The sequence below is a fragment of the Buceros rhinoceros genome, unplaced genomic scaffold (assembly GCF_000710305.1).
Source record: "Buceros rhinoceros silvestris isolate BGI_N320 unplaced genomic scaffold, ASM71030v1 scaffold12918, whole genome shotgun sequence".
NCBI classification, from domain to species: Eukaryota; Metazoa; Chordata; class Aves; order Bucerotiformes; family Bucerotidae; genus Buceros; species Buceros rhinoceros.
The window spans coordinates 1-15,451 of record NW_010427538.1 but is presented as its reverse complement, the minus strand read 5'-3'; the positions used below and the strand labels follow the sequence as shown (position 1 = coordinate 15,451).

Genomic DNA, 15,451 nt, shown 5'->3' with positions numbered 1-15,451 from the left:
CCGCTCTTCTCTACAAAACCTCTTCCTGAAGCCATGAACACAGGAATCGCCCTCCAAATCCATGCATGCAAGCAGCATGCCCACACAGCAGCCAAACACTGCCCAAATGGCATCTCTCGAAGAAGTGGGCTCTCAGGCACAAGAAAAGACTGCTTCCTACGTACTGTATCTGAAAAAGGTGCCAGCTCCTTCCTTTTGTAGGAGACTGGGTTAAGTTAGAAGGTAAGAAACAAAAAAACAAACAATGTCCCTGCATCAGTAGGAGGATGCAATACAGTCTAATGGGAGTGAAACACTTTGATTTCCTCTAGCTCTGAACACAGGACTTGTTATATACCCTACAGGGCTAGTATATTCTTTGTACAAATGCCAGAGCCTTTTCCCTGCCCCCCGTCACCCCTCCTCGTTATTGGGAGTTGAGCATCCCTCCCACAGCACAACAGGCGGTACACTCGTGCGTATGTCCTTCCTGCCTGATACCTGGCGTACAGAGCGGGAAGCTCTTCAGTGAAAGAAGAGCAGCAAAGCGTCCAACAGCCAGAGTGAAGCAGTATGCCACCAATCGCCTGCAAGTCCAAGATGCAAGATGGTGCCTCCTGCATGGAGCCGCACATGACTTTGTACCCAGTGCAGCAATTTCAGAAACAACATGGCATTCTTGCCTGTTGATAATCAAGGGGATGCACCTTTTAATTAAAGGTCAGTGGGAGGAAAAGAGAAGGAGATCGCCACTCCTTCCCTCAAAGTCTATGTGCACTTTTAATGGCCACTAGGGGCTTTGGAGTAAAGGATAGAGTTACACGTTATATGTTTGGTAATACATTACTGGCAGAAGTGGGAGGTTATTCTCTTGGAAAAAAATCATGGAAGAAAACTCCAACTATGAAAACAGAAAGTACACACACAAAAGGAAACACTATTGTACAGTAAGGTAACGATCATAGAAAACAAAAAATTTCAAGGCAGGCAAATGCAAATAACATCTGCACCCCTGCGCTTTTCTCATTCCCCAACTTAAATGAGTTTTCCAGTCCACTGCTTGATGCCCCTTCTCAGAGTTTAATTTTGAATTCTGTGGGCTGCACAGAGGCAGAAACCCCTGAGGATTTGAAGAGTGCCTTCAAGATAGTGTCAGGGTCCACTTCAGCTGGGGGATTTGAGGAGGCGCTTGCACTTGACCGGCGTGGTTCTCCTTCCTTCTTCACTGAAGGGGTATCACTCAATCGGCTGGAAGATTAAAAAAAAAAAAGCAGTATTTAACCTCTCATTACAAAATAAAACTTAACACTGTATTTACTGTTATTGCTGTTGCCCCATTGCCAGTATTAGAGATAAATGTTTTAAAAATGCTTTCTTCACGTAACTTCCTTGTCTCAGACTCATTTTGAACCTCTGGACTGGGAACACTATGGAGTCAAGCTATACTGCACTCAGCTCGACATATTCATGGGACAACAATTTGCCAACAGTTTCCTTCCCCTCCCCTCAGGTTCTCCTCAGAAGAGGACCTGTAACGGTGTTTGGTTCTTCCCCCCGCCCAAGGGACACTTACAGCAATATGGGCTGGTCTGAGGTGATGACATTCCCATTCATATGAAGATTGCACTTCATTGGTTGACCTAAGCAAAACCAAAACACACAATAAAAAAAAGTCCTTCTATCAGAATTGTGGTAAGGCAAGACCCCAGAAACATCACACAACAGTGAAAGCAATAGAATTCCATATGCTGAGGCAACATGAGAAAGAACAGCTCATACATCTTTTGTTGCAAAATCACAGCAACAAAAGAGCCGCTGAAACATTCAGTACAATAAGAAGAATCACACTAATTAAGACGTCACATAGCGGTACAAAACCCTTAGCAGAGACGCAAGAGAATCTCCCATTCTCAGCTGTCTCCTCCTCACCTGACATTTGTAACATGTCACCTAGAGAAAGAAAAAGCATCTATTTCCAGCTAAAAATTAACAGCTAACTTCAGTCTGTAATAACACTGCAGGTGGATCCAGACTAAAAATTGCATTGTACAAAGTTTACAGAGAGGCTGACACTGTTTTACAAGTACAATTAAAAATGTCTCCAACTACACCTTGAGACTTTTGCAAACATTAGTGTTACCTGTACTTTACAAACAGCTGCTCTGTAAGCAGGCAGACCTTCCTAAGGACTATCTAGCTCTCAGCACTGGATTAGAAACAGAAGAAATTTAATCCGTAAGTTAAACCAGTGAACTCACTGGGACCATGACTCTAGCTTTGAGCATTCTCTTTCCAGGAAAATGTTGTTTGTTTTTAAATTTCACTTAAATGATCTGTGCATCTATTCAGCTAGTTACATAGGAGTGTATTATGTTGTCTCAGTTTTGAACTGATTTTCTGGCATCTCCTCTCTCTTGGTAGCACAGAAGCATCTGAGATGCTTTCAAACTCTCTGCTGATGTGGCAAAGCCATTGTAGATTGATTCACCCTAAACGCAAGTCTGCCCTCAGACTTACCATCTAAGCACCTGTTGTTGTATTTCTTATATGCTGTGATAGCATCTTCTTTCTTCACAAATACTACCTCAGCCACTCCAGGGTGCACCAGCCGGGCTCGCTTCAGAGCGCCACACACACAGAATAACTCCTGAGGGCAGAGAGCGGGTCATGACCACAGTCACATCAAAGCACTTTAACCAAAAGACACCAAGTGAGAAAGGCTTCGTTTCCTAATTGCACCACCCATCCTGCTTAGCAAACACAAGGCAGAATCTTGACACTTGTCTTGCCGTGCTTGCTGTGGAGGAGTACGTGGCATTAGCAATGCAGGTTGCACAAGCAGAAAAGCTCAAGGCCAGTACTCTGTACCATTTGTCGTACATGAAGACCAGGCTCATTCTCAGCCTGCTGACAATGGAAGCATCTAGGTAATTTGGATGGGGGCATACGTTCAAGGAGAACACCACACATCCTTTGGCATGAACTCTAAGCGATGTCACATATCTCAGTACACCCTAGAAATGAGATTTTGTCCCATCTTCTTAAGCACACACTTTTTTAAAAAAAGTGAACAAACCTCCAATCAATCAGAAACCCCCACAGTTTTTGCAAGGAAAGCAGACCCACATCATGCCCCCCCTTCACTGCATTTGCCATAGACCAACTGATTTATCAAAAGAGGTAGGATAAGGGAAGGAAGCGTCACTCATCCACAGTTCAGCAGTAAACCACACTCACAACAATGTCTTCCTCTGTGACTCGAGGATGCAGATTGTTTACGGTCATCTTCGTGCCTTCCAAGGGACTGAATGCCAGCTGCCAACACAAACAAATGCATCACATAAAAAAGGTCAGAAATGCAGCAGGCAAGACAGCACAGCAGAGAAGGGATTAAAAAAAGTCACTAGAGGAGCATCTGAGAAGTCTGTACAAACACACACAAAGGAGAGCTAGAGCTAGCAGTGGGAAATATCAACCCTTACAAAAGCCCAGCTCATCTGACGGTGAAAAGACGGCCCTTTCCCCCACTAATTTCTCTATGAAGTAACTTTTCTCTTTCATTCCCTAGTCTAATACTAACTTAATCTGCATACATACACACTACTCTCTGGTCATGCCCACACTTACAACTGCAGGTCTCTGCTGCACTCTACAAGAGCCAAGAGACTCCAAAAATACAGCTCCAGCCTCTCAAGAGCATGTTGACCTCCACACACCTGAGAACATCTGGTGGGTTACCCCTACCCAACATCAGGCAGTTTGGCAAAGCTTTTCCAGGCAGGTTGTCTACAAATTGCCTGAGCAGTGTCTTGTGTGTACAGCAAGCAGCTGTATTTAGAGGAATCCTGTTTTTCCCCTTGCTAACAGGAGTGGTCAGAAGACAACATATTTACTACTGTTAAAATACTAGTCCTAGGGACACAGAAGCCATCAATGAGTGTCCAAACAACAAGTGCCACCTCCACGTACCATGGATTCCTCCAGAACCATGTGCTCACATGCTAGAGAGAAAAGTTGAGAGAAGCAAGATGCACTGAGAATTCCCGGACTCTCAATAAACTCTGAAAAAATTGTTCAGACAGGTTTCAAATTCTTGGGACATGGGTAGTGGTTATCAAAATAAGCTTGATGGAGTCCCAACAACAACAGTGGAAGGCAGGCAGAAATTATCTGCTCACGACCGATGTACAGCAAGTTTCAGATGTCTCAGAGACTTCTACAAAGAGCATCTCCCAACCTCACTGAGCTCACCTCAACAGGTGCTGGTTCTTTTGGAGGCTCTTCCTTTGTCACTAAGGTCCGGGACATGTTTGTCAAGGCCTTTGTCCGCATAGGAGAGGGAGGAGCAGCTGGAGCTGTGTATGTGTCATTCTGGACCACTTTAGTCAGGGGAACAGTCTTGGACAGGGAGAATTTATTGCCACTCAGCCCAGTCTACAAGAAGAAAGAACAAAGTTATCTCTGATTGCTGCAGGCTACAAAAGTCATCCTTTCTCAAGCACCACCAGCAGTACAGTATTACTTGCATGCACTAGAATGTGCAACCGCATCCCAGTGTCAAAAACACTACAGTACTGGAAACTTTCTCCTTTGAGACAAAAATCAACTAAAGTTTATGGGCATAAACAGAAAAAGGTATGTTTATCCCTAAAAAGCATTTCCCTCACTAACAAGCACCGTTTAGTTTTATTCTTCTAAAATGAACTTTACCAGTGTGATTTGAATTTGAAAAGCTCCTTTTATCCAAAGATTTTCAAGTGCTTTACAAAGCATTCACAAAGATTGCTCATTAACAGTAAGATTGAGCTGCCCTAGTACAAACAACAATACTTCTTCAGAAATGCCAAGCTAGGGCACACAGAGACATGGAGCGTAACCTTTCTACTGGAACTACCTGGACTAAACACTGTGCATGGTAGTCGCTGTGAACACTGGAGATAAACACACTTACTCCTGACAAAAAAAAAAAAAGAAAAAACCCCACACACGCAAAAAGGTAAGACTCTTTAAGGATCACAAATGGTCAGGAGCTCTATTCTGAATATATACATGAAAAACCAACCATGAGATAATCATTACACTAGGCTGCCTGTGTGATGACTAAACCACATGAATTTACTTTCTCAGAACCACAGAATAACTTAGGGCAAACCTGTATCTGTGTCTGAGACAGAGATAACTTCAAAGACACATCAGGTCGCCTCAGGGCCTTATACAGTTAAACTCAGAATACCTGAGAATGGCATATTCACAACCTCTGTGGGTTCCTGTGTCAGATGCTGGTCAATACCTTGAGAACTGGACAACTCCTCCTCCTCCGCAGCACCCCAATATCCAACTAGAATTTCTTTTGCTGCAACACATTTGTTGGTTCACCTTCTCCCTGTTCACTCCTGAAAAGGACCTGGGTTTTGCCTGTCCTATGACCATGTGTTAGGCAGTGAGAATAGACAGATCTCACTACAGCCTTCTCAGCCTTAAGAAACAGACACTGGTCTCTCACCCTCTCCTCACACATCACACGCTACAGCCCTCTGACCAGCTTATTGTACTGGTACTGGTCTGTCAGTGTCTGTCTTGTATCACAGAGCCCCAAAATAGGCAGAGAACTTTAGATGCATTCTCAAAACGACAAACATACAGGAACAATTATCTTCCTTGATTTGCTGGTTATGATCTTACTAACACACAATCTACAGCTGGCTTTCATTGCTGGAAGGGTGCACTGCTACCTCGTTCTTAGTGTATCACTAAGCAGGACCCCCAGGCTCCCTCAAAAAAAAAAAAAAAAAAAAAAAAAAAAAAAAAAAAAAAAAAAAAAAAAAAAAAAAAAAAAAAAAAAAAAAAAAAAAAAAAAAACAACAAACCAACAAAACCACCCCAAAACGGCTACAAAGCTGCTTCCCAGCCAGTCAGTTCTCAACTTAAGTTGCAGAGGGTTATTCCATTCCTAGATCAGGACCTCACATTTGTCTGTGTTGACATTCCTCTTGAGGTAAACCTGCAGATGTGGGTATGAACCACAATGAATTTCATAACATCTTTCCTGCCCTGAGAAGATTGCTGTCATAGGTGGAGATCCACGATCGTGAACCAAATGAACTTAATGAATTTTTCTGTAGAAAGAAATTTTAAACTAATAATGGTATGACATAAGGGATGAAAGGTCCTGGTTTGAGTTAGGACAGAACTCATTCTGTTCAGTGATTTCACTTTCCAGCTCAGTCTCTTCTCAGTGACGGCACCTTCTGAAGTTAATTGCATGTTTTTGCAGACAGTGTCTGCTTCGAGAAGTGACAGCGCTGGATGTTTACAGTCACTGCCAGGGACCGGTCTGCAGAAAGGCTCTTGCTTGTAATCGCTCCTGTGCAGACCAAGGTCTCTGCTCAATTCCGTGTACCATGGTGGGGGGCAGTAAGTTAGAGACCTCACCTGTAGAGGAGCGGACAGGACAAGTGACCGTAAACTGACCAACAAGGTGTTCCAGCCCATTCATGTCGCGCTGGATGTTTACAGTCACTGCCAGGGACCGGTCTGCAGAAAGGCTCTTGCTTGTAATCGCTCCTGTGCAGACCAAGGTCTCTGCTCAATTCCGTGTACCATGGTGGGGGGCAGTAAGTTAGAGACCTCACCTGTAGAGGAGCGGACAGGACAAGTGACCGTAAACTGACCAACAAGGTGTTCCAGCCCATTCATGTCATATTCAGTATAAGCTGAGGGATCACAAGGTTCTCACTCTCTTCTTCAATGTCGAGCATCTGAGGAGGGCTCTGTCCGTTCTGCCTTTGATCCCAGTCCGTGCATTCCTGAATCCAGGATTCCCATCTGCTGCTGAGTCCAGCCTGGGCCTTCCCCAGTGCCTGCCCACAGCATCAGTGGTGACAGGACTGCCATCAGGTGGCCTGGGTTTGGTATTATATATTATCTATATTTAATTTTATTGTTATTATTCATTCATTTTATTGTTATTATTCATTAAAGCCGTTTTAGTTTTCTTTTCCAATCTGTAAGTCTCTCTCTCCTTTAGTCCTTTTCTTTCCCCTCTTTGGGAAGGGGGGGGAAGGGGGTTGTATATTTATTTGTATATATTTCATTTTATTATTATTATTGTCTTTTAAGCAGTTTTAATTTTGTTTTCCAATCCCTAAGTCTCCCTTCCTTCCTCCTTTTCTCCTTCCCCTCTTTGGGAAGGCGGGAAAGGGATGGGGGGAAGCATAATAGAGAGTGTCTGTCATTCGTCTAGTGGCCGGCCTAGCTCTAACCCTTGATACCAGACTGTCAGTACTCCCCACAAGCTGCCAACTAAGATTTTGCATGGCAAAAGATTCCTTGCTTTGATGCCCAGCCTCTAGAAGCAGCAGAAAGCTTCTCTTGTTTGCTCTCTCAAACAATAACCAGATAGGTTCAAAGCACTTCCACAACAAGAAAAACCTCAAGAGCTAACATGCAGCAACCTGCCAGCAAGGAAGAAAGCACACATTCTGGTTGCAGAAGGCCTATAAAACCACAGACAGCCTAAAGGACTCCAGCCCGAAAACAACACTAGAAGCATTGCCACAAAGGGAGAGGTGGGGTGACAAGCAAATGTTTCAGGAGAAAGTACCGTTTACGTACTTTAAAAGAACATAAGCCCTGTAAAGCTGCAGCCTGTATGTCCACCCAATGCGAGCATGGTGTGGTGGGGACTGTTCAGGTAATCCCTTACCGTGTTGTGCAGAAAACTGTTTGTGGTGGTGATTTTCATCTGTTTGCTCGTAGGGGGAGAGACACTTTCATCATCATCTTCCATGTCATACAGACCCTGAAGAGAAGCAAGGTAAGAGTTTACAAGCAGGTAGATTTAATCCAGGAATCATTTACAAATAAGTAGCTTTTTCCTGTCTTCAGCCTTCTTCAGGTAATAAACACGACTACACTGGACTTTATATCTGTCCTTGCAGCTTGGGGACACAGAACTGAAAGGACAAGTCTATTTCAAAACACTAGTGTAAAAATCTATCAAACTTCCTTTCCAGAAATGCCACAGTAAAGCTGTTTCTCTACATGTCCTGAAACCACATATAGATTTCTCTAATCCCTAAACCTCGTCTGGACTGGTTAAACCACGTTAATGGAACAAAGCCTCAGTGTCTTCCTTTTAGCACCCTGCTACCTTTGGAGTTGAAACTTGTGCATAAGTTTGGTTTTTTTTCTTAAATTAAGCAGATGCTTGCCAAATACAGCTGAACCAAACGTTCCTTTTCAATAGCTTGCTTTCCTCAGCACAGCACATATCCATCTGGCTCCAGAAAACACTGTACTTGGAGATTTACTGAACGAATAATTAATTTTCCAGTCAACTTAACAGTCATAGCCCTGCATGAAAATACTGAGGTGAACTCTCACACATATTTTTTCGCAGACTCAAAATAATGTCAAGAAAAAGTCTATATACATATGGCACTACCCAGAACACAAGGAGTCACAACTCAAAACATCTTCTCATTAATTCAGTAGAAATGTAAAGAAAAAAATGGCAGGATTAGCAATGAGAGCTTGCACAGTAAGTGGGTTTTCATAGCCAGCAAGATTCCGATTTACAAACAGGAAAGTTGTTCCAGTCACAGAAATGCCATGAAGGAAAAATCCAAAAGGGATGGTAGAACAGAAGAGAATTGTGCAGAAAAGAACTGGGGAAAACACCACTAGGAGAATGGACTTGAGTTTGAGACAAATGAAATGGATTCAAAGCTTACAGTGAAGAGTCAGAATAACGAAAACACTTCCTTAAATGACAGTATCTGGGGTAAGTGCGGGCAGCAAGTCAACACAGCAGTTACATACACAAATAGCTAAAGTTACCATAACTGAGGCCAAAAAACCCAGGACATGATATTGTCAATGTCAGTTCTACAGTATTTCATGCAGTGTTTTATGTATACACACACACAAAATTAAGTAATAAAACCATGTAATTTCTCTCTGAAAGCACCCAAGGTGGCTGAATGCCTGGGGACTCTGACAAAGGCCTCTAAAACTGATCCCAGAAGAAATAGCACAAATTCTAGGGTCTTCCTCAAAGTCTGCTTGACAAGGGATATAGCAACTTTGAAAGTGCGTCAGAATATTGCTTAACATCATTCACTGTTAGGTTTCCAGCAGGAACCCACAGCTGGGATTTCACAGGAAGGTTATACCCTCTCCCGTCTCACTGTAGCACATTTGAACATGTACAGTCATATTCATTCTCTGAAGAAGCTGGCAGGGTGGTGAATCAAAACCACCATCAACTTGATCTGATGTGTTGTCACTGAGAAATTTACAGAAGGACATCAGAGCTAAAGGTCACAGTCTCTAGGGAAAAAACCATTACCACATATAGATAAAAACTGGAACTACCTACTTCACATTCATATAAGACGCAAGGAATCAAGATCAGTTAGAGTAAATAAAAACCTCAATTACCATGAAGGTATCTTAAACCACACAAGAATAGGGACCTAAGCTGTTAGAGAACTTCCAAACACTTTTCTTCCCTACTTACACATGCTAGCATTTTTGGACACCTTCCTTCTCCCCAAATGTAACAAATGAAGAGCACAGAGCAGGCACCCACCTGTTTGTGTGTATGGTTGTTCACCACATTGATCCTCATTCCCGATGGATGAGAGTGTCCAGGAACCGGAGCCTTCTGCTGCAGTTAGAGAGAAAGTACCAAACCATTAAACACTACGCCCCACCAGAGCCCCATTTCAGAAGATCAGAGCTGTTAGTTAAGACCCTGAGACCACTTAATGAAACACACTGTCCTGCTCCTGAAACATATTACCACAACATGCTATTAGATAACACCTGTTTCCTATAAAATGTTCAATACAAGACAGCTTCACTTAATCAAAGAAATTAAAACCTAGGGCCATGCAAGAAGCTGATTCAAATTACCTGAGTTTTAGTCCAAGGTTAGTGGGAAGGGGTCTTAACTCCAGCCCTGACTAGATCTACATTTCTGCCAATATGAAACCATGAACAGGGTAAATCAGTAAATAATCTTTTTTCACATTACAGGGAACCAAAGACTCAACAAGTTGGGACCCAACAATTTAGTTCAGTTCCATTTCAAAGGAGGACATACTGCCCCTTCACACTAGAGGTGGAATAAGCTGTAGTGGAATATAATAACGCTCAAGGAAGTGTGGCTGACCCTTCTGCAACCTGTTATCCCATGAAACAGGGAAACTACAACAGTAGTAGTCAAGGAATGTGGCTGTACTAATCAAGAACCAAAATCAAGCAGCAACACCCTCAAAAACACTCTTCCTGTTTTTCAAAAAGCTGCAAGCTGTCCATTGCAAAAAAGAATGGGTCTTCTTACAAAAATACCCCACACAGACAGTAAAATCTTCAGATCTGCATTTTCTCTAGACTGTAACTTATACCACAGCACCCTTATGTTTCAATTTGCTCATCAATTTAGAAACAAGGGCTCCTGTCCTATGAAAACACCACCAGAGGCATAAAAATTCTTTGGGTTTTAAGGACTTTTTTCCTTCCTTTATGAGAAACAAGACCACAGTACAGGATATGAAGAGCTGTGTGATGCATCTCAGATCAAGACTGAGTTTGATTCTGCTCCCATTTCTGGGAAGAAAGGAGGGATGTGGGCAATTTGGAATTTTGGTATAAATCTTCAAAAAAATTATTAGATAATTGCTCCTGTGCATGGTTTTGTCTCCACTCTTACTCACCATTATATTCTATGCTATTTTTTTCTTGTGCTATGTTATCTAACAAACAGAAAGTACTATAGGTCAAACCAAGCCATACAATTCAGATCACAGCAAATTGCTACTGTACCAAGTCTCTGGAAACTATTTTAACTCCTAGAAACTTGGCAGAAAATGTTCAAATTGCTGATGGTGGTGATCTGGCTTAGGAGGACAGGATGAGTACTAATTACCCTAGTAATTAAAGACCACTGAACAGACTGCTCTATTGCTCTGTGATTAGCCCTCTCACTGCCACAAGAGTCTTTTCTCTTTCTTAGGTCAGCCTGGCAGTAAACCTGACATGTTATCGGAATTTCCTAGGCTAATTTACAGCAGAACTATGTTTGATACTCTCAAGCAAAACCCACAGCTGAACAGAAAACAGACTCATTTAGTCTTTCAAACTGATGCAAAAAGGAGATTTTTCTGGGTATGTGTAAGCACACTGTTGATCTTTGGGAGGAGGAAAATGAAAGATGCAGGCTAGGAACTTCAGTTATGTGCTTGTAGAGGTGAGGAACAAAACCACTCCTCAGACAACAATCCTGGCAGTCTGGAAACTCCTCTTCTGACTCTATCCCCTGTACTTGACACAGGCATAGTTTAATAGCAGTTGTTTTCTCAGAGAAGTTTGCTAAGAATCAAGTTACTGCACACACAGCAAAGTGAAATTAGAAAACTGTCAAAGGAAATTAGGAGGTCAGGATCACCAACTCATTACATTGCAATTGAAAAAAATCCCGAGCTCAGCAGGAGGCAATCCCTGGAAGCCAGGGGTTTCCTGAAAACCACAGAAGTAGAAACACAGAAACTGTAGAAGGGCTCACTGAATTTTAGATCTTCTGAGATATAAGCATAGCTGTACATTCCAAACTGTTATCTCACCACTAGAATAAAGTGGTTATCTAGGCAGGACAATCCACCACATTACACTTGCAAAGAGGGGTGGTATGAGAATGACAAAAAATGCATAAATTTTCTTTGCATTTAGGTAGGAAAGAGACTACTTAACCATTCAAGACAACTACTTTATGATGACAGGAGCACTGCTTTAGTCTTTATTTGGCCCAAAATTCAAGTGAAAATTTACATGAAAACTAGGATTCTATAAAAAGCCCTGAGCCGCTGCAAGGACACCCAAAAGCCTCCGAATTCTGCCCTGCAGGCTGGACCATCGCTTCTGTTATGAACATGTGAACATCTTTGTGTCTTATCATTTCTACCGAACTGGTGTAGAATAACCAAGAGGTTCAGAGGAGGCTTGCTTGACCTACTTGGATAGTTTTGGTGATTTTCACAGCTGGATTTACTGTCACCATAGTTGGGCTGATAGCAGCAGGAGTGCTCCTTTTCAAGCTGATCTTCTCTCTGGCATCCACCACTTTAGCCACCTTTTCAGCAGCAACACTTTGCTGCTTACGGGAATTCAACATCTCTCGAGCATCCTGCACCTTCCCTTTGATTTTGAACCGAGCGTCCTTTTGAACCAGTTTTTCACGGGCATCTTTAACCCCCAGTTTGTGTCGGGCATCAGTGAGTCCTATCTTCTGTCGGGCATCAAATGTCCGCTGGAAGCTGACAGCTGGTGATGATCTATTTAGAAGATTTTGCTGGATCCCAATGCGTGACCTTACACCTCCGAACACCGGCCCTGTGTTAAGCCTGGAGGGAAAAAAAAACCCAAACAAAACCAAACCGCTAAAAACAGAGCTTCAGACATTATAAGATGCGACACAGTATCAATAAAAGTGTCTGTGTGGCTGCAAACAAAAGCTCACTATTACAGCACAGAAATCCACTCAGGTTAGATGTCCAAATACAACGGCAGGGCTCTTAAGTTGTTTTATGCATAAACAGCTTTCCACATAAACAGCTAAGGAACTGATTTCCAAAATCCATCCTTAAGCTCACATTTACAAACTTAAGTAAAGGGTCTGTGTCAAAGCTGTGCCAAGTACATGTTGCATTGAAACAAAGTTCACCTACAACTTAGGTACTCTGGGGAAACCTTTGAAGACAAAGAGAAACAGACTTTCCAGCTTTAGGACTGAGCAGGTCTGCTAAAGCATCTTTTGTAACACAAAACATGTCCTGATACAAAGGAAACACAGAATTACACGTGCAGGAATTCTGGGCAGCAAATTCAGAATTGTGAGAGTGTAGAGGCTTGGATTTAAAGGTGTACAAGCACAATCTCAGTTCAAAGCCACCAGTTTCAAAGTTGATTAACTGCCAGCTTCTTGCTTACCATTCAAAGCACTTTAACATCACCACCTCTTCTGTAACAAGAAAACTGCTGTACTCGATGGCTTTTACTTTTAAACGCATCATCATCACCATACTGAGCACAGAGAGCTAACAGCCCACAGAAAGAACAGCATTTGTACTGCTACACAAGTATTACTAAGAAGGTGCCCATTATGCAGTGAAAGCTGAAACTGGCTGCTTCTTACAAGTCTGATTCACTTTTTCAAAGTGTCCCCTAAAAGGAACCATCTTGCTCAAATTTTTAATACAGTTCCTCCTTTAACTATTGTTAAGGCTTTCTTTTTCCCACTGGGTTTCTTTAAAAAAAAAAAGACAAAGCAGTAAGAGAAATTTAGAAATTTTAAAGTTAAGGTACTGAAAAAATATTATTGTTGGGATGTTGGATTTTTAAAATTTAAAATAAGCTGCTGAGAGCTACACCATTCATCTGCTTTCTGAAATGTACTGTCCAGTATTATAAAGTCTAAAACTAGATATCTAGAATTTGTTGTAATACTCAGGAGGCTAACATCACAAATTCAAATTTGTTTTGTCTCCAAACAAAACTGTTACTATATTAAAAACCACCAATCAATTCTGAACCTAGTTTCATAGAATTCTGGGCACACAGATCATTTGCTATGGTGCTTAACTTTTTTACTTTCTTGCAAGTTTCTAAACTCATGAGCATAAAAAAGGAATTTTGAACTGTAGCTTAGAAACTTACCTGCTTTTTAGAGCCACTTACTAGGAGCATAGCAGGCAATCAGGCTTCACCATGATTCTGCACTTTAAATGGGAAGTAAAACAGCAAAACGCATCCTCTAGATAACACTTTATCAACACTGTATCAAACGATGATACAGTTTGAATTATTCATACAGGTTTGTATCAGTATTTCCTGATCTAACCCTACAATCTTAACATTATTTACAGCCATGTATTTTCAGTGGAGAGCTCTGATAAAAAAAAAAAAAAAAAAAAAAAAAAGAGGGGAAAGGTAAAATCCATTGAACATAAATTGCACACCTAATTCTTATAGCGCGTTCTAGACTGTAAAAGATAAAAAAAAAAAAAAAAAAAAGAGGTGAAAGACTGACCCCTCCACTCTGTCTCCTATTCTTGTGTCCAGACAACTGGAGAGCTAGGACTGGAGTTCCATTTCGCTTCCTAGCTAGGAACACTATGGGTGCTCTCTCATACAACCAAGCACACTAGCTAGAAGAAACAGGAGTATTAGCAAGACCATTTGTTAAAATATATCCAGAACAATACAGAAGGCTAACAGTACCCATAAAGCAACAGCCACAGATCAAGACTTCCCTTGCAATTTTAAAAAGCATTAATTTATCTGTGTTGAAAGAATTCTGTCAGAGTGCTGCAGAAGGGCTTGATGAGTGGTTCTTTTTAACCAGCATAAAAGAAGTCAAAGTAAAACCAGAAATACATAGATCAGCACTTAATCAAACCAGAATTAGTTAAAATTGCTAATAACATGAACTAATGAAATCGATTAGGAAACTCTAGTGAAGACTCTACACTGTCTCTGAAGACTTGCATTTATCTGAATAAGCAACTCTTTTCCACAGAGAATTTCTTACTCCTGCCAGCATTAGCTGTTTAGGCATTTTGTGCAACAGCACCTGAAATGAAAGGGAATCTCAAACATTTAATTCATTTTCCAGAACTCCAAGTTCTGGCTTAATTATTTTGTAGATTAGTGAATTTTACAGGCAAAGCCTTTTCTGTTATTTCATTTAGACTACTGAACAGCATGGATATAACCATTTAAGTTTATTCACCCGTCACAAAGTCAAGTTAGCTACCTCTGAAATCTTATAGAGAGAGTTAAACATGCCAACCACGAGAAATGCAAGGCACAAAAAATTCTTACAGTGCTGCAGAGGGATTATTGTTCAGCGAATAAAAGCAGGAAGAATTCCAGGACTAAATGGGAGTTAAGCAAGTATTTGAAAAAGGAGAAAGGAGGTGCTTGGCATATTAAACAACGTAAGACTGTTCCAAATACACAGGATAACATGAATGAAAGCACAAAGCCAATGTCTAGACTAGGATTTAAATACATGTTTGAATGTTTTGCTTGTACACCTTAGCAGGTAAGTTTCAAAATACTACTCTAGATATATAAGTAAGACATTCAAACTTAAGATTCCCCAATGACCATTAAATTAAAAAAAAAAAAGGGGGGGTACAGTTCACTAACAAGATGGAATGAAATCCATGGACGAGATCTTCAGAAACATCCAGAGACTCTGGCAAAAGGGGAGATGAAAAGCCACCAAAGTAGAAGCCAGGTAAGAACTGCCAATAGCAGCACTATTGAGCAAATGGCCCAGCCCACACTGGAGACAAGTGACGTACAGAGAACACACTCCACTTCCACGCAAGCACTTCAAACAATCTGTCAGAGCAGCATCAGCTACGCTACGGAGGCTACAGCTCTGAGGACCAGGCAGCAG

At 41.6% G+C, this 15,451-nt stretch overlaps 1 protein-coding gene across 1 annotated transcript; it reads right to left on the bottom strand.

Annotated features, from left to right (window-relative positions):
- Nucleotides 1-735: 735 nt before the first annotated feature.
- On the bottom strand, nt 736-13,064 carry POLDIP3 (polymerase (DNA-directed), delta interacting protein 3). Its single transcript, XM_010141943.1, has 9 exons — nt 12,973-13,064; nt 11,999-12,386; nt 9,575-9,652; nt 7,685-7,780; nt 4,231-4,413; nt 3,217-3,294; nt 2,497-2,626; nt 1,553-1,619; nt 736-1,227 (listed from the first exon to the last, which is right to left on the bottom strand). Exons 1-9 carry the CDS (start codon nt 13,062-13,064, stop codon nt 1,053-1,055), a joined length of 1,287 nt encoding a protein of 428 aa, XP_010140245.1. The 3' UTR covers nt 736-1,052.
- Between the last annotated feature and the right edge of the window lie 2,387 nt (nt 13,065-15,451).